Source organism: Schistocerca serialis, chromosome 8, assembly GCF_023864345.2.
Source record: "Schistocerca serialis cubense isolate TAMUIC-IGC-003099 chromosome 8, iqSchSeri2.2, whole genome shotgun sequence".
Lineage (NCBI taxonomy): Eukaryota > Metazoa > Arthropoda > Insecta > Orthoptera > Acrididae > Schistocerca > Schistocerca serialis.
This window is the reverse complement of record NC_064645.1, coordinates 372,267,248-372,292,345: the sequence shown is the minus strand read 5'-3', so window position 1 is coordinate 372,292,345 and position 25,098 is coordinate 372,267,248. Positions and strand designations below refer to the sequence as shown.

Here is a 25,098-nt window from a genome sequence, read left to right as displayed (position 1 = left end):
CTGATGCTACCTATTCCGACCAAGGGCACTCCCCACGAGCGCCACCCAGCCTCAGCAAGAGCCACCTGGCAGGATGGCCATTGCCGGGAGTCTCGATACCCCAGGAGGATAGGCATCTACTCCTTGGCATACGGGGGGAGTTAACGGCGCAGGCATCAGTAGAGTGATCCCTGTGTTGTCAGGGAGCTACAACCAACAGGGTACATGGCGGCCCCACCACAACAGACTGGCTACCGTGCTGGATGTTAGGTGACATGTGGTCCATGGTCACCATCAGTGCAGAAAGTGGCACTGCACAGCGCAAGGTGGAAAGTGCACGCAGGAACGTATCCATGCCCAAGAGATGGAGAGCGGGTAGGACAGCAATGCAACGACGAATAAGCTGGCGAAAGGTCTGATCGCAAGATGGACACAATGCACCAATAGGCTTGCTCTTCAGAAGAATTTGGAGATATGGAGGTCAAACCCGACAGGGGACCATCACATAAGGCCGAAACTTTTGAGACTCCTTTTAGTCGCCTCTTACGACAGGCAGGAATAACGCGGGCCTATTCTTAGCCCCGGACCCGCAGGGGGGAATGAGCCAAGAATACCGTATTTCCGGCATTACGTCTCACCACTGACAACGCAGTGGCTGACGACCTCCACTTAACGACCGAGAGGAGAGGCGTTGGCGTACAGTTATCAGTACGAAGAGGCAAAAAAGCTGCATCAAATAGCCGCAGAAATCAATGAGGGACGTATGACTGACGTGGGTGAGTGTGGCGAAATCTGGCGTTAATGGGCTATGGAAGCGGATGACCGACGCGAGTGCCTTTGCTGACAGCACGACATCGCCTGCAGCGCCTCTTCAGGGCTCGTGACCATATCGGTTGGATCCCAGACGTATGGGAAACTGAGGCCTGGTCAGATTGGTCCTGGTTTCACTTGAAGGGAGCTGACTGCCAGTCATGGGACATTTATGGGACGTAATCGAGAGGTGAGTTCATGCACAAAATCAAGCACCTGCAACGGTTTCGCAATTATAGATGGCTCTAGAGGCAGCATGGCTCAGTATTTATGAAAGAGACTCTCAACAATTTTCTGGGTATATGCAACGTCGAGTTGTTGCACTACGTCGAAAAGAGCAGGTCCGAAGCGATATTAGATGGTAATTCATGACTTTTCCCCCCTCAGTATAAGTTCTTTTGTGACGATTCCACATTGGAGATCAACATTGTTTGTAGACGTTATAGAAACACTGAGTGGTGCATTTATTGATGGTTGAGCAGAAAGTAGTACTCGGAATGTGAATCAGTGCAAGGAGGAATACTGTAACAAATGTAATGTCCAATTGGAAGAAATTTGTTCGCCATGACCAGTGACCAAAGGAGAGAAAGAGGACTCAAGTTTAATGTAATTGCGACATCGAGGTCATTAGAGATGGAATTCAAACTTGACTTTGTCGAGAATGGGAACAGAAACATGCTGTGCCTTTTCAACGTAACCATCCCGGGATTTGGCCTGATCGAATTATGGAAATCACAGAAAACCTAAATCTGAATATGCGGACGCGGATTTGAATCGTCATTCTCCCGAAAATAGTGACGTGCGAGAAACGTTGCCATTCAAGTCAAGACATGCCGCAAGGGTTTTCCACAAAGAACTGTTCGCGCAGTAGAATTTTTGGGATGAGGGAGCGCATCCTGATGATTCGTCAGTATTCTAGAGTAGGATTTGTGTGGAATGGGATTCAGACTAGGTGTCTTCCTTGAATATTAACAAAATAGCAATTTGACGAACTGAATTCACACATGTGGGCAAGTTTATAGTTCCTGAATCGTAGGCGTTAGAATAAGACAATATACGAAATAAAATTTCTGCTGCGCAAGAATGGTCGACCTCTTGGCGAAAAACACAGATACCAAAAAATGAAAAAAACTTGCAAACAGAACCATATAACACAAGCACAGCCCTGATATTAGTTGGCCTTTGTCATTCATTTACACTTAAATAATGAAGACAAAGTGGTCCAATCCGACTTGTAAAAACCTAACCTGAAACTTTTCACACAGGAAGAATGCACCGAAAGAAATGCGCTGACAAAGTTTTAGCTGCTAAAGCGTACAGGGAGTCTCTAAAACACGTTAAAGTTACTCATATTTGCCTCATAAAGAACCGCTTCTAACAATTGTTTGTGCAGCCATTCCTGCCCGCCGCGCCACGAATCAGCGACAGATTGTAGCCCTGCATAGTGCAAATCCACCGCACATGCTTCAGTTTTAAGCAGTTACAACATTTCAAAAACAATCCAATCATTACTTTTTTGAATAACTGTAGCAGGTTTAATTTTTACACAAGTGACTAGCACAGGAAACAAAATCAAGGCAGCGTAAGACGTTACATGAAGACAACTTACATCAATGTGGACGTAAATAAGTTGACATGAAATATTTAATAACAATTTCTAAAGCACATTTCTTTTGATAACTTTTGAGTAACGTATATAAAATGTGAAGTGTCTACTGAATGACGAAAGGAAAACATTATCTTTACACCGGGCACAGCTGATAAAAGGAAAAAAATAATCCGTTTAGGCACGTCACAGTAATTACTAGTTTTGTTTAGATAGAAGTATGATGGAGTAAGAAATGTTTGTGCTCATTGTTCTGCATATTGTACTGCGTACCAGTCGTACTGTATCAAATTCGTAAAATTTGGTGACACCAATTGATATTGCACAGATGACTGAAGTGTATCAACGCTATTCCGCTGATAAACCTGGAACGACAAAGACCTATCAGAAATTACATTGTCTCACAACATTCTGAAAAATACTTGACAGTGTCAGTAATTTCTATACTGAAGGGCTGAAACTCTTTGTCGTAGGGTCCAACAAAAGCGCCGATCGATTTTATGTAGCCTGTCTGGTAATAACGCATTTCGGAGGTAATATTGAAAACCAATCTCTTCCATTTTTCCAGATTTTACTACGTCGCTTACGAGACTTTTACGTCCAAACAGTCCTAATTTACCTAGAGCTTCCTGAAGACATGTACGAAGATGCGGAAACAGCCATCCACTCATACTTATCACCGGCATTGTTGTATATGAGTGTGACACAGTACTTATCGATTACACAAGCGAATTTGCCATTCTTCGGGCGAAATAATGAACTACGGTTTGCACGCCGTTCTTGCCCAAAGCCTGACTGGTTTGACTTTATACACAGCATGTTAAGGTATAACTAGAAGCTTCGTCTTTGCGTCAGCTATGAATTTTTCTATTGTAGTATCTATTAATATCTTATACCCTACAAGTCTAATTGAAATAAACCTTCTAGTTTTCCGACTTACCTTTCGTACCATTTTCTGAATGTTTTTAAATATGTCGAAGGAACATGGTAACAAGCAGTTTTAATCACACCAGCAATTCAGTGGGCTCAGCGACGTATATCTTCGTCGGTAACTGCACTGACTCTCACGAGCAGTTGTAAATCATTCGAATACTACTTCTTTCACAATTTTACGAGTTTCATTTTGACGAGTATTTCGTACATAGTGTAAATCCTTATTCATTTATACAACTGACGTTCAGATTTTACGAAATGAAAGCCTATTTGCACATTCCATAACTGTAAACGTTTTCTCCCTCCTTCGTTTCACCAAAAGATTTACAGCCTTTCTCTGACACTGAAAGCTTTCACCGTGATTTATTCTTTGGGCTAGCAAGGTACTGTGTTTTTGTTCTGGTCTTCAATTTGTAAAAAAATCATCGCTCGGACTGCAATTCACGGAATCGTGTTATTCACGTCAAAGCAATATCTTCAATTTCGACGCATTTCGAATTAATGTCCGAGAAATTAACTACCAAATAACGCATACATAGATCTTCAGGAGATGTAGACGATATCGATTGAATACCACGTTCTTCATATTAATTAGATTCCACAGTGCTGTGAAACTTTGTAATCTGGACAAGAACGAATGCTGGCGTACATGAAGAAAACACAAAGAAAACGTATTCAGCTTTATCTCATTTGTTAACACTTACGATACCGCAAAGAAAAATCTTACTGATTATGTGTATTAAACGAGATTCAAATGAACAGTAACTGCAGAAAATTGTGCCCGATAAACCGGATAGGAGATGCGCATTACAAATAACGATTGCGTTGTGACGTGTTATCTGTTTACCGATTTGCCGTGAATCAAGGCTATACACACAGCGCGTTGCGCAGGTGCTGTGTCTCGCATCTACGATAGAGGTGAACATTCTTCCAACTACCTGTCGAGCAACGATCATGGCAATATTCAGTTTTACTTTTTAAATATTGGCAGTATATCTTCGCACCTAAAATTTGAAATTGTATTTCTTTGGAGTAATTAAATGTCAGGACAGTCTTCGACATTTCAGATTGGACAGTTCCCTTGTAAGTCGACAACCGCTCGCTTCGCCAACTACTAACTATTACAAACGCAAGCACCAACGAACTAAAATATTAGCTACAAAAAATTAGGAATTACAGATCTCTGTAGATCGGCGTACGCAGTTCTGCTTACGCTCAAATCGTAATACTAACAGGTAAGATTGACGCAAATCTCGTTTAGAGAAAGCAATCGCACGCCCAACATGCAAGCAGGCTCAGTAGCCTCAACACACCGCACTCTTCACATGGTCCTTCAGTATGGAATATGACTGACAAATCATTACACTCAGTGCGCACTGCTTGTGCCCGTCACCGCACACCAGAGTTCCTTGAATCAAATAATCGGCCAATCCTCTGATGTCGGTCACTAAAGCACTATGTTGTGCTCCCCTTCTAATATAGAAACCCGTCTCTGCAAATTCTTCGGAGTCACTGTCCTCCCGGTAGAGAAATATACCATCTACCCTCCTACCATGTTCGTGTAAACGCTCTTCAGCAACGCTTCACATTGATTGTTAATGGCGCTCCAGTTGGCTGGCCACCAATTGTGCCCTCTCTCTCGCAGCTCTGATTGCCACCAGTTCGACGCCTCTGTCTCGCTACTCCCTTTAGACAAGTCGGGCACAAGCAACCATACAGGCCTGGCACCACCCCACAAATCTCCAGCCGCTTACACCACGACTACCGACAGAGGCTATTCTTTCTGACGCCGCATCTCCTACCACGCTGCCAGCGTTTCGCCAACTTCGGCCGCCGCTTCGACCGCGGTCAAGCCCAACATTGATCGCCGGAGACGCTACAGGCTTCCCGACCGCACTAGTGCGGTCATAGCAGTCGATTCCTGGACATGTTTCCCTTTGAGAGTGTACTGGGCCAGGTCAGCTCAGAGTGACACCGTGCTCTTTAAACGAAACACTCACGCGAGATCTACCCCACAGAATGAAGAGTGTTATACATGCGGACTCAGGACAGCAATATTTGATAACAAACACATTCAGAAATGGGCCATTTGGAATATAAATAACTTGGAACTATCGAAGGCAATACACATTAACATAGGTCGGTGTCTGGTCTCCCATTATGTCTTTTGTGAATTCAAGTCACATATCATCATAGAATAACACAACGATTTAACGCGAATGTACATCGGTTGCACTGAATGATCAGGAACGGCGATACATTACAGAATGGCACAAGAAACGTTTCCCGAGAACACCAACATGTTGCTCATCCACAATGAAAGTGGATGGTAATGGTCAGCTAGGACACCGCCTGTATCACGAACAATTTCCGTTTTGTGCCTGTCCACCACATGCACATGAATTTTTGCAAGGCTGGAACAATTGCAACGGGAAACCGGCACTTTGGAAACCAATAGATCCGTTTATGGTCGTGACAGTACACGCCACGCTGTCGGCTGGGAAAGGAAGTCTTCCAAATGGTCGACCAGAACTGTGAACGAATACCTGCAACATCACAGGTTCGGTAGACGTATCCCAGAGCAGTGTCTGGTGAGTTCTCCATGAACAGAAACTTCATCCAAACCGCATCCAGAGGATGAAGGCAATGGGTCGGTCCAGCTGATTTTTCACCACTTATCGACTACCGCGCATAGTTCGATGGATCATTTTTTCCACAAATGAAGGGCATTTCACAAACGAATGTCTGCCCAACCGACGTTTAGAATCAGGAAAACCCTCATCCCACATATCCCCATGGATTTCAACATCGTTTCGATATTAACGTGTGGGCCGTATTATCCATGGTCGTCTGAATATCCCGCGTATTCTGACGTCCCACCTAACGGGTCATAGCTACTTGGCGTTCCTGTAAGGCGTACCGGTGCAACATTTGGAGGCTTGGCCATTGCATATCCATTGGACTATGTGGTTACAGCATGACGGCGCGCTAGCCCATCCTACACGTGACATTCTGCTACACGTTCACCATACATTTGGGGAAAAGTGGATATATGACGATGAACCGATTCGTTGGCCTCCACGATGACCCAAACAGACACATATGTACTTTTCCGGTGGAAATACGTGAAGGATATTGTTTACGAGACTCCATTCCCCTGTAATGGCTGCAGCAGAAGTCATTCTGGACACTCCAGGACTTCCGGGCCGTCTGCATGTGAACAGTGCTCGCAGCTATACTTTGTGCTATGAAACTCGTGGTCATCACTTTCAGCGTATGTTGTAGTTAACGCTGGTGCGCGTTGGTTGATGCACTTGCAGTGTGTGTTTCGACATTCTATCAAAGTCGTTTGTCCCCAAACTGGCACATTTATGGACATGAGCTTATTACCAAATATTGCTCTCCCGTGTCCCCTCTATAACACCCATAACTGTGTAGTAGAAATTCTAAGTCACCTTGTAAAATGAACAGTAGCAAGAGGAAAAACAACACCGGAAAATAACGAGCGGTTCCCACGAAGCGGCTGATAGCAGTACATGAGAAATATAAGTTTCCGAGTTCCTTGCTGTGAACTATAAAATATCATTAAACAGAGAAATACTCCGTATGTAATTGAAGCAAGCCTACATCCTGAAGTTAGATGGCCATCAGAGGTTCTCTTTTTCCTGTAAAAAATTAAAAACATTTTCATTTACATTTGAGCAGTTTTTTCACTATTGTGTGTAATATGTCTCACACCACTCTGAGGAAGCTTATTGGCACTTAAAATGTATTTTTTTTCTTATCTGATAGATTCATATCACAGCACGACAACGAAATGTCCATTTTTTATATTTGTTACACTTACTGTGGAACTTATTTTTTAAATATTTTGCAGCATAAACTTTGAAGGCTTTTCAATGAAAAAGGGGTCACTGGCTACTTTACATTTGGTTTATTTTCGATGGCACATTGATATTCACTAAGTATAGTTACCATATTAAAATTGCTTATGGAGTTCTAAGGAAAGTCACATATCACTGTAGTATGGACAAAACAGAAGTTAAAGTATTTTATACGTGCACGCTGTCAACACGCAAGTAGCTTGCAGCTCAGTCGAGAACACTTCGTAGAAGTAGACGCACGTTTCTCTAATTATTATCGCTAACTGCTGAAGAAAATGATGAAGACGAAGACATAAGAGGCCAATAGTTACATAACGGTAAAGCTGATATACCTAATACTTGATAAAAAGCTTGACAAAAGTTTCTTCGTAACACTTGGAAATAGTCATTTATTATACCAATATAATTCATATTATATAATATGTTAAAGAGACAGTAATTGAAAATTTTTCCATAAATTATATTTTGATGTAGTCTTCATCTAAAGTAATACCTATGCGTTACATTCAGGTTGAAAACTTGAATGAATATTCCAACACTGATACAGACGCTGAAACTCGCACAGATTTTCCGATGACAGCTGTTTCTGATTCTTGAACTTTTCCCGACGTGCTGAATCGAAATTACAGCCGTTCCTGTTGGAAACAAAATAAGATTCCTACAAGGAAAAATCCGCTATTTGCAAAACAAAGTAGCCTCAGAGTCATCTGAAACTAAGAGCTGTTTCAGTTCACAGCTTGCGTATGTGAACAGTAATGAATTTAAAATCTCATGTGATAAGTTTTTATGTAAAGATTTATTACGATTTGTTCCATTAGCTTTTCCTTTCGTAAAAGTTTTCATGTAGTCGATAGATCACCTCCGCTTGGTAAGCACATCCATTCCAAGCCGTAGTAATAAGCACCTGTCGCTTCACGTTTACGCATTTTCGAGGTTTCAGTATGGCGTTGAGCGCAGCGCTTGGCTTCATACGATGGAAAGAAGCCGCCCTCTGCGTTCCCTTTTATATACTCTCTAGTCTGTGGCAGCACAGTGAAGGCTGGCTGGGTGGGGCAGAAAGGACGGAGCGCTACCAGTTTGAAATTCACCACACAATGTGCACCTCTCAGCACGTTTTTGAAGTTTACTCCGAAGAATACGGCGCGCAGAGTATACAGTACAGAAGTAATAAAACAACTGTCATAGACCAAATGTATAAGAAATGGGGGTAAAATAAGTTTGAATTTAGAGTACAGTCCTCTTATGTATTACTATGCCTACATCAGTGACGGTGGTCTCCTCGAAAAATTGCAGTGAGGCGACTCTGTTGCTATAAAGTGGCACCTGTTTAATTGGATAAGATTCGGAAATGTGATCGTCACTTTGAAAAAATGCTACGGGCATATTTTGTCAACAAAAAGGGTAAGCTGTTTAATTCAACAGAAAATAAAATATACATATCCAAAAAAAATTGCTTATCTCAAAGTTCAGAACTTTCAGTGCTCTACCATTTACATAATTTTGATAACGAAACTTGGGAACACCCTGAGGGATGAACAACCAAAATCAATCTAACAAACGGCACTTGATATTTCATGTAGGTAAAATAGTTTTACAGTCATGGTATTAGTACACTGGAAGAAATTTTTGATCGAGACTTGTCATTCTTGGTCTGTAATGTGGAGAAAGTATACTCCATATCCACAGAATTCTGTTCGAGAGAAGAGCGCCTTTTGTTTGCACTATACTTTGAACACAGAGTAGATCGTTGTAGTTCTGGCTAGACGTTAAGTAATGAGGCCGGAAAGCACACATGATACCAACCTTGCGTGAGGTTGCGGGCTCCCAGCCGCAGCATTATGTGCTCGCCGTCCTCCCGGCGCCACGATATCCGAGGGGTTGGCCGCCCTGAGGCCCGGCAGCGCAAGGTGGCGTTTTCACCCTCGGTGACCGCCATGTCGCCGCTCGTCTCTTCAATTAAGATGTCCGGTGGGACTGTGGACAGGAGGAACATACAGGAATTAGATCAACTGGTCAGCCAAACAGTTGGAGCTACCGTTTTCTCAGCACAGCGAATACTCTGCTATAAATGCCGTAAAAGTATTCCACGATCTGTTACCATTACAATGTGCTTTATTGATTGTCCTGAAATTACTAAGAAATAAACGAAGGAAGAAAATGTCGAATTTAACATTCCGTACATGATGAGCTCATTCACATTGTGAGTTTAGAGAGCTAGTTGTGCGTCTCAGCGCCTCTAATTCAATACAGCATTGCACAACGATGAGTGCACTCTTGTTTTTAAATTAGTACCATGTAAACATGAATGAAGCTGTGATCTTTGTTGATATGACACAAGTTACATAAATATATATTTGCTTGTATTGTCTTGTTTCCAAAGGTGTAAATGATATCACAGTATCATGTTTTATTAATATTTACGGTAGTATGTATGTTACAAAGTTTTGTAAGGTGCGAATCTAGCTAGTGTGAGGAAGCGCTCATTTAAGTAGGTTTGTTTGTAAGAAATATAATGTATTTTCAGTTATGGCCGCTTTTAACATAGTGTTGTAAGAAGTGATGAGCATAACCGTTTGCAAGAGATCATGAGCATAGCTAAGGTCGTCAGGTTTCCGACGTATTAAATAGGCGGCACTACTGCCTTTCGTTGTCTTCTTCGAGTTCACTCTTTTGTAGGCAGACACCCTGTTTGCGCGGAGAGTGGGTTGATATGTATGGGCAATATTCAGTAGGGGCTGAACTTAGTTTCTTGGCGCCAGTGCAGCAACACCGTTTCAACACACTGAAACTATTACATGTGACATTGTTTAAGCACAGTATGGAACCAGAATGAGATTTTCACTCTGCAGCGGAGTGTGCGCTGATATGAAACTTCCTGGCAGATTAAAACTGCGTGCCAGACTGAGACTCGAACTCGGGACTTTTGCCTTTCGCGGGAAAGTGCTCTACCAACTGAGCTACCCAAGCACGACTCACGGCCCGTCCTCACAGCTTTACTTCCGCCAGTACCTCGTCTTCTACCTTCCAAACTTTACAGAAGCTCTCCTGCGAACCTTGCTACCAGGGCTACAGATTATATCTAGCCACACAAGCGCAACTGCTGATGAAGGATGACAAATACAGACAAAAGTCCGCGAAGTATATACCAGCATTGAGAATAACAACACTATGAACGACAAAGACGATGAAAAAAAAACGAACGAGGAATGACGAAGTAGATGTATGCACTGCGTCCGATTGTTAATAACGTTGATGGCAGTGTTTTTTTTTTTTTTTCACGTCCATATACTCCACGTCACAACCAGTGTGTGGCGTCCGGCAATTGGGCACTCAATGGTAAGAGAAGAAACTGCCGACATAGGAGATCACATGCAAACGGGGAAAAAGAAACGAGACCAAGGTATATGCTTGGGGTATACCATAATAGGCCATCCCCGAGATGACGAGCGTTGAGTGCCGTCAACAAGCCGAGATGTCTCACGCAAAGAATAGCGGAAACAAACAACTAAAAAACATTTTTGTATATTAAAAAACCTTTTTCTATATTAAAAAAGTAGAAAACAAAAGAACAAGATGAAAATAAAAGTTTTGCAGCAAAGAGTCATCAACAAGGAATGAAACGTTTCCTTTGCTGCAGAAGAAACGCACCTTGAACTTTCCACTGCAGTGACAACACGCTTTATTATCTTGATGCAGAAGAAGCATCCTTTGTGTTAAACGTTCTTTTAATGGCATTGAAGCCAGGCCGAGAAGGCAGAAATTGGCGAGCGCAAGGATGGGTTGAAGGGGAGGAAGGAGAACCTACAAAAAAAAAAAAAGAAAGGACTGATGATAGGTTCTTATACGTATGGTCTGGGTTCGATTCCCACTTCTGTCAATGATTTTAGATAGGGAGTGGAAAAAAAAGTAAAAGAAAGGTGGCTCAGATGGATAGAGCGTCTGCCATGTAAGCTGGAGATCCCGGGTTCGAGTCCCGGTCGGGGCACACATTTTCATCAGTCCCCGTTGACGTATGTCAACGCCTGTAAGCAGGTAAGGTTTTCATTTCATTGTAATTTCATTCTAACCAGCTGCTTGGTCACCGATGGAATCGGTTCTTTCGGACATGTCCGAAAGAACAGATACCATCTTAGTATATATATATATATATATATATATATATATATATATATATATATATATATAGTTAAGACTCACCGGTCACTTGACAATCTTCTTCTTCTGTGCGAATGCACAAACAGTGCCCGAACTCTTACGGGAATCGGCAACGCGCCGCGAGTATTGAGTATAATGGGCGGGGGCACTACGAATGTAGCGCGGGACAATACGTTGAGAATGTGGGTTTCGCTGGAGGCGTGCCAGAGATAAATCCCTGCAGTCACACTGTCCTCTGTGTCGTCTGTGGCTCAGATGGATAGAGCGTCTGCCATGTAAGCAGGAGATCCCGGGTTCGAGTCCCGGTCGGGGCACACAAAATCATCTCTCCCCGTTGACGTATGCCAACGCCTGTAAGCAGCTAAGGGTGTTCATTTCATTGTAATTCCATTCTAACGAGCTGAATGGTCACCGATGGTATCTGTTCTTTCGGACATGTCTGAAACTATATAATACCTTCAACACCATACAGGGACAATGGTTTACCTCACTTAAGAGTTTATTAGTTGACTGAAAAATTAAAAACGGCAAAAATGTGTCAAGGAAAAGGAAAGGGCTTGATATCCAGTCACATTCAGTACTGACGATAGCACGGCGCATGTGGGTGACCAGATTTTCAGTGACTAACAAGTCAATGTTAATGAGGTGCGAAACCAAACGCGTGTTCGTCATGCTTCTCCATAAGGTGTCTTCTATAATTGGCTCAACATACGCAAAAGCATTGTAATATGGACATCCAAACAAGTCGATAGAATGTACATGTGTATTCTTTTGAGAACCTTTCAGTAGCTACTGGACTTTCACACTAATTAAGGTGAAGCTGAAGGTGAATCATAAGTTCATCACATTGAACTAGAGAGCAAACTTCAGTGCATGGGTGAAAACGCCTTAGATCTCCAGTCAAAGAGAAATTAGCGGCTCATCCTTCTGCTGGTATTGTGCACTCAATTTCTTGGGATATACAAGACCCAATTTTGGAACATTTCCTGGGAAAGAAGGTAACAGTAAACAGTTACGGTAACAGTGAAGTGCCTATCAAAAAACTGAAGCCGGCAAGTCGAAAAAAAAGCGGAGACCTATAACGATGTATACGCACGACATTTGCCCACAAATGCTATTAAACCTCGCTAAGCACGCATTTGCAGGTGTTGGAAGTCCTTGCATTCAGTCCCGGTGCCGCTTCTTTCGATTTCTATTTGTTCAATTTGTTTTAAAAGTACGGGAACCGGCGCAAAAGTGTCTTACAGTACAGTGCCAAAACTTATTCTGAGAGTATTGGTAAGCTTATGGAACTAGGGCTCTAGTGCATTTAAATGCAGTATGACTGTATCAAAAAGTTATAATTTAATTTCTGTACTGTCGAAATAAATTACAAAAAAATATTCTGCTGATACTTTGTTACAACCTCGAAAGTAATTTCTATGTGTTAGTCTTTGAATATGGACCATGCTCGTTTAAGAAGAAGAAGCCCACACTACTTCCTGTTAACGACGAATGGCGTCGAATTAAAAAATTGAATGAAGAAGTCTGGGATGTGGCAGCAAAGACCTGCCGGTGTGGCCGAGCAGTTCTAGGCGCTTCAGTCCGGAACCGCGTGACTGCTACGGTCGCAGGTTCGAATCCTGCCTCGGGCATGGATGTGCGTGATGTTCTTAGGTTAGTTAGGTTTAAGAAGTTCTATGTTCGAGGGGACTGATGACCTCAGAAGTTAAATCCCATAGTGAGCAGATCTATTTGAACCATTTGGCATTCGGAACATGGAGCCATTGCTGGTATCCGTGTACAGCAGCTCCAGGATAACTCTCAGAGTGTGGCACAAGCCGTAAAAGGGCGCACGGTCAGCTTTACTTTGAGTGGATGAGTTTTTGGTTCCTGAAGCTGGCCCGAGTACAGCAGCACCGACACCTCTCTGAGGATATGCTGGGGATACGCCACAGCAGTATGCTGATGACACAAGAGAGCTGCCCTGTTGTTTGATGATCCAGTACTTGGTAGGGCAGCAGTCGAGCGACAAAGTCTGGTAATAGGCGACAGGGAAGACAAGTGCCAATTGGTTGCGGGCGCTGGCAGCCAGTACAGTAGCCCCATGTATAAGGAGTGCAGGGTGGACACTGTTAGTATACGTCCGGCAGCTGAAGTCAGGAATATGTAGTCGTTCTGTGGAGAGCTGCCGAGGTAGCACAACAAAGCAGCAGTAGAGAAGGGTGTGAACAGTATGGACAAAGCTGCAAATTCGTGTTGTCAAAAGTGCGTTATCCTGGTGGAGTTCAGTCCTGAGATTGCAGCTAACAGACTGACTGATGTTGGTTTCTTTTTCTGTTGGGCAGACAGTGCTCCAGGGCAGGCCGTGCTGAGAATACACAAGTGGATACTTCTGTAGGAGTGGTACTGATCACTGGTTCACAACACGAGTATCATGCCATTGGTGTTCTACAAAAGCATCGCTTGTGCATTCTCGTTGCGCTTCACATTCGAACTGTGACAGCAGTCGGAGGCAAATGTTGATGGTGTTGAGACAGCAACAAATTTGTGGCTTGTTGTTGCTTCAACACCATCAACATTTGTCTTCAAATAACAGCCACGATCTCCTACCATATCATCATATGACAAAATGGCAGTCGGAGGGTTCAGTATGTTCCTGTTTAAGATTTGTCGGAATGTTTTGAAGATTTATTGGAATTTGACACCAACAACCTTGCCATGTGCTGATCCCATCAGATCACCAAAGTTAAGAGCCGTCGGGCTTGGATATCACTAAGACACGTGGCTGTCCAGGTCGACCTTGTGCTGTTGGAAGTGGGCTGTACTCAACCCTTGAGGGATAATTGAGATCGTACTTAACTAAGGAGCAGAAGTTCTGGTCACGAAAACTTACACCCTACAGTCTACATTCAGTGAAGCCTACAGGCTGAGGGTGACGCAGGGGTAGGTCAGTACTTCTGGACCTTAAAGGTCTTTTCGGACATTTATTTGACTAAGATAAATGGGATGTAGTCATTCAGAATCGTTAAGTTGTGTTAAAATGTTTGTTGGTGTTACATGTATACTCTAAGACTGACAAGGAATAATGCAAATGAGATGTAAATCAGCAGACATGATGCAAATTTACAAACAAATTATTACAGTTTCGTTTCCATCATTTGTTGAAAAGAAAGATATTTACGAATTGACCAAATCAGTAACTCCTTGGTCATGCTATGGCATTTATGCAAGCAATTATTGTGCTTGGCATTGATAGAGTTGTTAAATGTCCCCATGAGGGATATTATTCCAAATCCTGTCTAATCGGTGCTTTAGATCGTCAATATCGCGTGATGTTTGGTGGGCCATTACCCATGACGCTCCAAATGTTCTCAATTGTTGAGTAATCCGGCGGCCTTTCTGGCCAAGATAGTGTTTGTAAAGCACGAAGACTAATAGTAGGATATCTCGCCGGGCGTTATGTTGCTGAATGTATGAAAGGCAACCAAACAAGGTGTAGAAATCTGTCGACGTACCGCTGTGCTGCAAGGGTCACGTGAATGACAACCAGATGTTTCCTCCTATGCAAAGAAATGGCGTCCCACGTTCAACTCCTAGTTGCCGAGCAGTATGGCGTGCAACAGTGCGATTGGTGCCCCACCGCTCTCCGGGGCGTCCCCAGGCAGGTGTTCGCTGGTCATCAGGAACTCGTGACAGAAGACAATTCTGTTCCAGTAAGTGAAGCTCCAGGCCGCTTACGCTTGCATAAAGGTGAGAAGTAAGGTGTTATTGACTTGCTCAGTTCTTGGAACTCTTTCCCCTGAATAAATCATCGAGTTTTTCTAGGATTGTAATCATTTGTTTGCCCATCTGTACTAATTACTCATTAATGAAACAACAAGTTCACTGTTACCAGTCACCGTTTTATTTATTTCCACGACCCGTTTCAAAGGTTTAAACCGCCATCATCGGGTGGATTTACATTAGTTAGTAAGACATTTCTGTGTGTGTTGTGTTACGATTGGATGGAGGAACTTGTGTCACTGCCTAGTGGAAAAACAAGACACTATTTGAGAACATGGTTTTGGATTTCTTCCGACTAAAAATTAAACTGTTATCTAATGGTAAACATAACTTAAGTGAAACAGAGTACCTCCAGTGGTCACAGGCTCAAATGGTTCAAATGGCTCTGAGCACTATGCGACTTAACTTCTGAGGTCATCAGTCGCCTAGAACATAGAACTAATTAAACCTAACTAACCTAAGGACATCACACACATCTACGCCCGAGGCAGGATTCGAACCTGCGACCGTAGCGGTCACGTGGTTCCAGACTGAAGCGCCTTTAACCGCACGGCCACACCGGCCGGCCGGTCACAGGCTCCTTTCGCTGTCGTAACACATCAAATTTGTAAACAAATATGGCGTCAGGAATCTGCTGGGTGCAAGGTTCGTATAGCAGAAGGGAAGACAGAATCGCCAAGCAGAAAGAATATACATCGCAACAACATTATTACAGAATAATTATCTAAAGGATTTGGAGGTGTTTGTTTTGAGGTGTCGAATATATGTGTGTGTACTTCAGGTGGCATATAAATCCGATTTTGACAAATAGCTTAACATTCGTACTCGTTTATAGAATCAGGTGAAATGTTAAAATGACTTAAACTTCATACTTGTTAATAACAATTAGGTGAAATGTTACAGGCCTTATGTACAATTATCATATTGGCTACACCAGTAAAATAATACATAGACGACAATATCTGACTGGGATTAATAGACAGATGTGAGAGGCTGGAAGCAGAAGGAGAGGAAGAGAGAGACACAGAGAGAGAGAGAGAGAGAGAGAGAGAGAGAGAGAGAGAGAAAGGGTGAAAAGAGTGATTGCATGAGAGCAAATATTTACATGAGAAGGGGTCTTACGATTACATATATCAGCTGGCAAATTTTGTTGTTGTTGTCTTCAATCCTGAGACTGGTTTGATGCAGCTGTCCATGCTACCCTATCCTGTGCAAACTTCTTCATCTCCCAGTACCTACTGCAGCCTACGTCCTTCTTCATGTGCTTAGTGTACTCATCTCTTGGTCTCCCTCAACGATTTTTACCCTCCACGCTGCCCTCCAGTACTTAATTGGTGATCCCCTGATGCCTCAGAACATGTCTACCAACCGATCCCTTCTTCTTGTCAAGTTGTGCCACAAACACCTCTTCTCCACAATTCTATTCAATATTTCCGCATTAGTTATGTGATCTACCCATCTAATCTTGAGCATTCTTCTGTAGCACCACATTTTGAAAGCTTCTATTCTCTTTTCGTCTAAACTATTTATCGTCCACGTTTCACTTCCATACATGGCTACACTCCATACAAATACATTCAGAAACGACTTCCTAACACTTAAATCAATACTCGATGTTAACAAATTTCTCTTCTTCAGAAACTCTTTCCTTGCCATTTGCCAGTCTACATTTTATATCCTCTCTTCTTCGACCATCATCAATTATTTTGCTCCTCAAATAGCAAAACTCCTTTACTACTTTCAGTGTCTCATTTCCTGCCGGCCGGTGTGGCCGTGCGGTTCTAGGCGCTTCAGTCTGGAACCGCATGACCGCTACGGTCGCAGGTTCGAATCCTGCCTCGGGCATGGATGTGTGTGATGTACTTAGGTTCGTTAGGTTTAATTAGTTCTAAGTTCTAGGCGACTGATGACCTTAGAAGTTAAGTCGCATTGTGCTCAGAGCCATTTGAGCCATTTGTCTCATTTCCTAATCTAATTCCCTCAGCATCCCCCGACTTAATTCGAATACATCCCATTATCCTTGTTTTGCTTTTGTTGAAGTTCATCTTATACCCTTCTTTCAAGGCACTGTCCATTCCGTTCAACTGCTCTTCCAAGTCCTTTGCTGTCTCTGACAGAATTACAATGTCATCGGCATACCTCAAAGTTTTTACTTATTCTCCATGGATTTTAATACCTACTCCGAACTTTCTTATGTTTCCTTTACTGCCTAATTACTTATACCAAATTCCGTTCCATTCATATAATTACGTCATGCTACGTCGTCTTTTACTATAGGGCCTTGTGTTCGATATTGATAGACCTGTCTATCTTGTCTGTATTCCAGCAAATGAAGGCTCTTTCTTGTATTGTTATAGCTGTCTCTTCCTTGCTACCTTTAGGTATGGCAAAATTGATAGTAGCTTAAGGTTTTTTGGTCAGTTCTCATTTATATTTAACTTGTGAGTTCTACACCGAACTTGTGGTCTAGGTGCAGTTGGAGGTGCAGGTGACAGCTGGAATCAGTGGCCTGTACAGCTGTACCGTACCACGCTGCAGCGGTCTTAGCGGCTGCGTGCCGCCAGCCTTATGCTCCAGGACAGGCAGCCAGCCAGCCCGTGGTTTGTCAAGTACCCCTCCCCCTCCCCCCCACCCGCCATCTCCTCATCCTCCTGTGTGGGGCAGGCGTTGCTTGTCCTGCGCGCAGAACGCACGTACGCATGCGAACCATGCCCCCAACGGCGTGTGGAGCCGCGGGGGGTCGCCCCTGTTGTGTCCGACTGTGGGGAGTCCACGTTTGCGTGTTTAGCGCTCCCAGCCGCCCGCAGCGTTGCTGGAGAGGACGCGTGCAAAGCGCCTGTTCAGCCTGTACGGTGCAGCGCCTACCTAACTCACGCAACCGTAAACCACACAGTCAGCCGCAAAGATTCCGCGGCCTTACATTTCAAATAGTAGGTACTTTAATTACATACTACCAAACATAGGCCACTTTTCTCTCGCGAAAGAAAACAAGAAGTGAACTACATTTGTAGTGAAGTGTCGAAAAAGTAATTTGCATGAATTCGTAAAAACACCTTTGAATTTAAGACACAGTCGTACAAAGTAATAAGCATAGTGTAAAAATTAATAAGTACAATAACCAAATTAGGAAACATGATCCCGGACAGTTTCTGCTCACTAAGCGCAACTACTTTGCGTTTCTACAACGCGATTTTGTTAACGTCTCTAACGCAACGCTTCTTCATAACTCTATCGCTTTCGATTACTGCTGTTCGCGCTTCTCAGTAAACAGCTATCCAAAGCACTGCCAGATTTCAGGGATTCCGTTAAGCCGACCCTACTGTAGGTGCGTCTTAGCAGTGAAGAATAAATAACTCAAATCTTCACGCATGATTCAGCTGTTTGTTTATGGCTTCACATTCCATCAATCTTGTGTCATAAAATGATAAATTTGTGTAAGTACGTTCAGCAGCATATGTGGGTACCGTCAGCAAAATATTTTGCGAATAGAGTGAGTGGCAAAGGAGTAATGAATCTAAACCACATGAATGACGCGGTAGTTTTTCACGCATCTCAGTGTTTATGACGTCATTTCTCCAGATCTGCGTGTCATAAAACGATATAATGTTGCAGTGACATTCAGCGGCGTATTTGGATGCTGTCTGCAGAATGTGTTGCGAATACAGTTGTTAGAAGACAAGCAATAAATTTAAACGTCATGGACAATGCAACAGTTTTACCTCCCGTCTCAGTGTTCATCACGTCATATCTCCTCATTTACATGTCATACAATGATACAATTTCTTAATTACATTGAGCGGCATATGTGGGTATTGTCAGCAAAATGTGTTGTGAATACAGTTAGTAGAAAAGGAGTATAAATTTAAACGTCGTGCAGAATGCGGTAGTTTTTCGCGCATGTCAGTGTTATGACGTAATATCTCCTGAACAATGAAGGTGGTTCTTACCCCAAAAGCAATTACTACTTGAGGTAAGGGATGTGTTTACCGCATTTGGTTGTAGTCAGTCCTGTGATTTAAAAGGATACGTGAAACACACACAGACCCGCACACACACACGCACACACACGCACACACACACAAACACACACACACGTACTCACATATATATATACATAGAAAACACATTTTCATAATATGTATAATCTGCGGAGCGTTCTCTTAATAAATGTAAACAATGGCATACAATTTCTTAAGTAACACAATAACAAAATGTTATCATATATAATGTTCCACGCCTTAACACTGTGCTGTACTTTCCAACTGTCAATAATTTAACTTTTCTTGAATACAGGAATAATATTGGAACTAAATGCAACTCAATACTTCATGAGATATCTCTTCAGAGTTACTACTATTTTCAAATGTTCTTGCTATTCATCAAGGATTACTACGATGCACTCAGGACAAATTAGTTATCATTCTCCTTCAGCATCTTCTGCAATTCTTCTTTCTTTGTTTTTAAGTGTAAATTTGTTTTTCATTAACTCAGTAGGATGTCAACCCAGTTACGCTACCGTGTGAGAATTACATCCCACACGGAACCTCCAGGAGGAATTCTACTTTAATTATGACCACGATGTCCATCACTGAAATTAATCTTACCCTCAAAAGATGACGATATAAACCCCTTCACTAAAACATTCCCCACCGCCATATTTGCAGTATGCTGCAAATGTTCTGGCCACTCCTCTACATTTGAGGCCCTCTCCTGTAAATGTGCTAAGGCACATTTTTGTTGTTTTAAGAAAGTTCGGTAAATTTCAATATAAAGTTTTTGAGATAAGTCGTATTTAAAAAAAAAAAAGTTTCTTTAGAGTTGAAATATTTTAAAATTTCTTAATTGTATCGGAAATTTTATTCTAGAAGATGGGTCACATTGCCCACTTATAAACTGAATGAAAATTTCACAAAACCTCAAATCTAAAACCTCAGAATTATTCCAGTTTATAGATTTAAAACTTGAATGAACAGTTTTTCCAGTTGTAAAGCATAAAAACCTCAAAAATAGTCTATTATTCAGCAGACTGTAATATTAGTGTTATTGTCGCCTTACAACTTCACACAAACAATGCTAATGATGGCCTATAAGATATCTTCCAAAATACGATTACTGAAATTCACGTAAACTGTGATAAGGGATACAAGTTTTCATCGTTTACTTACTGAAATCATTATTCACATTTTTCTGGTTAACAACACTTTGTGAAGCGCTTTTGCGTTTAGTAACTTATTCAGGACCTTTGCCTTAGTCGTGATTATCCATATCATATTGAGAATTGCACAAAGTATTCATAAACAACATTACCCTGGCCCGAACACTGCAGGCATTATTACCACTAACCTGCAAGATTTTGGCACTTGCCAGTGTTTACATGCACACATCTGGACAAAGATGCCGAAGTGGCAGTCTGAAATTAGGACTTCCATTTCTCAGTTTATAGTGGAATTATCAACTAATATGAATAAAGCACACCATATACCATATTTTAAATGCAATAACTTTTGTTCCTGGCCGGCCGAAGTGGCCGTGCGGTCAAAGGCGCTGCAGTCTGGAACCGCAAGACCGCTACGGTCGCAGGTTCGAATCCTGCCTCGGGCATGGGTGTTTGTGATGTCCTTAGGTTAGTTAGGTTTAACTAGTTCTAAGTTCTAGGGGACTAATGACCTCAGCAGTTGAGTCCCATAGTGCTCAGAGCCATTTTTTTTGTTCCTGATAGACTGCACTCAACAATGTTTACAGTCGAGGTCCCCTACACTATAGTACTTCCATTTATTGCAGAGACGTTTACTTTACTCTCATTCGTGAATAAATAATTCCACCACACTGCATCTTTGCTTACGTGGCCCGTTGAAAACTTAACACGCCTCCGTAGCGGATGTCTCTAACGCACACCTGTGCGATGGCATTAACTCGGAGGTGAAGTAGTTCGAATCCTGGTGCTGGAAAATTTTAACTACCAGCATTTTGGACAGCAACGGGAGGAGAGATGGTGGGGTCAATTTCCTGATAATCAGTTCCTTGCGCCAATGTATTGGTTTATATTCCAAAGCTCTCCTCAGTGTCTCATCAAGTGAGGGCATGTGACACAGTTCTCGGTGATCTATCCATCTGATAGGGACGTTAAGCTCGGAGACCGAGTTGGTACGATTCAAGATGGGTACGCTATGTGCCGGAGCCCCTTCATACACTACAACGCAGACCAAACACAACAATATGCAAGCACTTATCAAAGCCATCCACACAATATAGATACAGAGCGAATACTTCATAACATTTTGAGGAAGGCAATGGTAAAGAGCTTCCACTAGGACCTAGCCTTGCCTACAGCGGAGAGGCAAGATTCCTGCGTATTCTTCCCTCCTGTAATTTCCTGAGTATGCCACTACTCTGACTTTGTAACAGAAGCCTCTTCCTTGATTCAGATCCTAACTTTACTCTTCTCCTTGGCCGCTCTTCCGCTATTCCGTTCTTTTTTGATAACGCTCCAGACAGTTGAATCACATTCTTTCAGCAGCTAGATTAAAGTTTTATGCGCACTTAAATCCAGATTACACCCTCTCTCTCTTATAATTAAAATCTCCGGTCTCTTTCATTCAACAACCCTCCATGCACCGTTTTGGTGCCCGAATTTTTTTGCACTGTCTTCATGTCATCATATAATTTCCGTAACCATACTTGTCGGCGTATTCGGTAATCTAGCATGTATGCATCTTATGGAGCATTCATTGGGTAAGTGATGACTAGTTTTACCTGTTCGATCGTCTTCTTCGAGACCTTCTAGGTAGCACGTCAGCGCTGAAGAACATCAAGTGAGCTCTTGTGAGACACAGGGCGTACAATATCACAAACAAAGCGCTTTTCAAAAGGGAGCTCAAGTTATACTCTCAGCAGCTTCCCTGCTGTAATCATGTTGGTATCTCTTCTAGGGGTTAGGAATTTCAACTGTACCGTTAGAAGGCGTATGTTCAATAATTAAATTCGTCAATAATCCTAAAACACTAGAGGAAAAACTCATTTCTATTACCCAGTAGTAAAGCTGTCAGTGATTCAGATCGGTGTTGTGCAGCAACAAAAAATTTTCATCTTCTCCCCATGTTATAAGTATCACACTGGTAGCAAAGAAAGTTTAAAGTTAACCTAAAATCATTTCTCCTGAAGATCTGTTTCATTCGGGGGACGAGTTTCCACTTAAAAATCGGTAGCCGACAGACAGTTTTAAAAATGAAATAAAAATAAAAAATAGCCCTAATTTGTAATTGTAGTTTCTTGAGTAGCACTAATATCTAATTACGTACGCATATCGTTTAAACTTTCTTCTTCAAAATCACTCCGATAAAGGAATAATTCAAATGATCTTTGGAAGATGCTACTAACTAACAAACGAACGGACGAACTTGTTTACGAAGCCAGGTCTATGCATTTCAATATGAGATTTTAGCTCTCTACTCTCTACAGTCTTCAGAAGAAATAATGCGGAAATAGTTGTTGAATGTCATTGCACTTTTTGTGCACAGTCGCAATCTTTTGAGTTCATTTGTACCTGCATGTTAGAAAAGTTTATTTCTTTAATTTTCCGAATTTTGAAATGTGTTATGTCTGCTTATGCTAATTTATTTCCTTATTTTTGGAGCTGGGGTAAACGTATTTGTCTAGTTTCGACACCACCTGCTACGTAATGTTAGATTTATCCTTTGCATTATCGTTAGTTTACTTTGACTCCATAACCACGTTGGGTTTTAGTCACATATGGACTGGTGTGCCAGGCTGTGTACTACGTTAGGAGTTTGTGCTTCATAGCTCGCCGATAAACGTATTTTATTTATACCTTTTGAAGTCTTTGACAAATCTCAGCGATAGTACCACAAAAGCAGTCCGCATCCCACTAAATTATTTATTTTTAATTCTGGTAACCGGTTACGGACGACAGTCAGATCTTCAGACCAGAACATTCAAGTGAGGTGATGAGCTTGTTCACCGCTGAGCAGCAGGTGATGGGTACCAGTTCGTACTCACAGCAGCTCCGTGAATGCGAATATCTTGTCATCTAGAACCTCTGATCTGAAGATATTCCCACGATCAAAAAACCAGTTAACCGAACTAAAATAATTTACTCCGATCAGGACTGCTTTTTTTGATAAATTATTTTATGTAGCTTTTCCTTTTTAATCAGTAACAGGGTGTCTTCCCGTCACTGGTGAGAAATTTATGATATGTATTTTTCCAAATGTTGTCGGTCGAATTATTATCGAGAATTCATTTCTATTTTAGTTCCTTTATTAGCTCAGTTACCTTTCCTTCATTAATTGCACTATAGGTATAATGTAACTCTTTCGAGAAAATTTCTTGTAGTTTTATATGTAGTGAATATGATCTAATATTTTTGGCGCAGACGTGGTGCTGTGCATGAGAGCAGAAATCTGTTAAGTGTGCCATTTACGAATGATAGCATAAGGGGTTTCTGATGCAGTTCTCATTCACTCAAGATGGTTGATCCTCCTCAGACCCCCTGCTCCAGCCATCCTAGGAAATCCCCTTCCCCCTCCCACTTGGGAAATCTACACACACCCCACCTTCCCCTCTCTTCCCTCCACCGAATCTGGGCCACTTGTTAAATGGATCAATAAATTACCCACTCCCCCTCTGGTAAATCCCCAGTCAACCCTCTTCCTCAGGAAAATCCCCATCTTCCCCTCTGACCCCTCTGAGAGATCACACCTGTGTGCTGCACCAGGGCTTGGGCCTTGGACTTTTGCCTTTGACGTTCATAAGGTAAATGAAGAAGTCCTGCCACAGTTTTGGTAACAAATTAAACGAGTAACTAATGAAATTCATTAATTAATAAACCCTTCCCTCCGTTCTCCACCTGGAAACCTGGCAGATAATTCAAAGTCAATGAGGAATGTAAATTTTCGTGGTAAATTTGAATTTTCACTGTAAATTCTAATGATAAATATGTTCCATTGCAGAGGATATAATATTAATAACAATAATATATTTATAACTTATAAAAATTCAATTTGCATATTCCAGGTGTAGAAGGTTGTAGGGTACTCTCTTCATTTCATTATCTTTCGTATACTGTTGCAGTCTACCTGTGACATTATAGTCCATAATGGCCTACCCTGAATACTGGTCCAGTCTAATTCACTACTCCTAATGGAGAGAAAGTCAAAAACTTCTAGGACAATTCAAAAATTGGCCGAGAATTATAAAATCAGTGGTAAAATGCAAATTTTGTTGTGTGACTGCTGGATGTAGAGACGAAATTTTCGCTATTAATGTAGCAGTACTTCTAGCCAGTTTAGCCAATAACCCTATGTGGTAAGGATAGGTAATAACACGACAGCAAACTATCACTGGAGTACAGGGGAGCAGCCGCCTGTTGATCTACAACTGTGCAGCTCCTGGCAGAGACCCAAAGAGGGGTAAAAATATGAGGATAGCGACCCACTGTGTCACTGCTGCTATTTTCTTCCTTTGTTATTTCACCCCCCCCCCCCCACATCCAGTATGGGTGTGATGTTGGCTGTCAGTACCACAAGACTCAGCACTTCAGCAAAGAGAGTTCATAAAAAGAGAACATATGTGATAGAGAAATAAATATGTGAGGAATTATTACATTGAAAGTTAAAAAGGTTAATGACAGACAGTTGAAAGGATGAAGAATGTATATAATTAAAAAACACAGTTAGGATGAGGTGAAAGTCTTCAATGAAACAAACACTGGACCACTGCACTTTTACTGAACATCTGAAGGACCTGTACAGGGTGAAAAAGTTTTCTGTGAGGAGAGAATATGTTCCACAGAGGTTTGGAGATGGGAGGTTTAGGAGACGGGGATCTGTTAGGTGGGGAAACTATGGAGATGATAGGTAGGAGTTCAAGCAGAGTGGGAATACAGATATTGGGAATGACAGATGGTAGGAAGAGTAACACGTGGGGAGGGTAATGGCGCAAGAAGAA

At 42.1% G+C, this 25,098-nt stretch overlaps 1 protein-coding gene across 1 annotated transcript in view; it reads right to left on the bottom strand.

Annotated features, from left to right (window-relative positions):
* The window catches only part of LOC126417022 (lachesin-like), a 626,972-nt gene that overhangs the window by 110,372 nt on the left and 491,502 nt on the right, over positions 1–25,098 (bottom strand). The window contains exon 4 of the mRNA XM_050084912.1: positions 9,016–9,186. Coding sequence (XP_049940869.1) covers positions 9,016–9,186 — 171 coding nt within the window. The remainder of the gene's footprint in view (positions 1–9,015; positions 9,187–25,098) is intronic.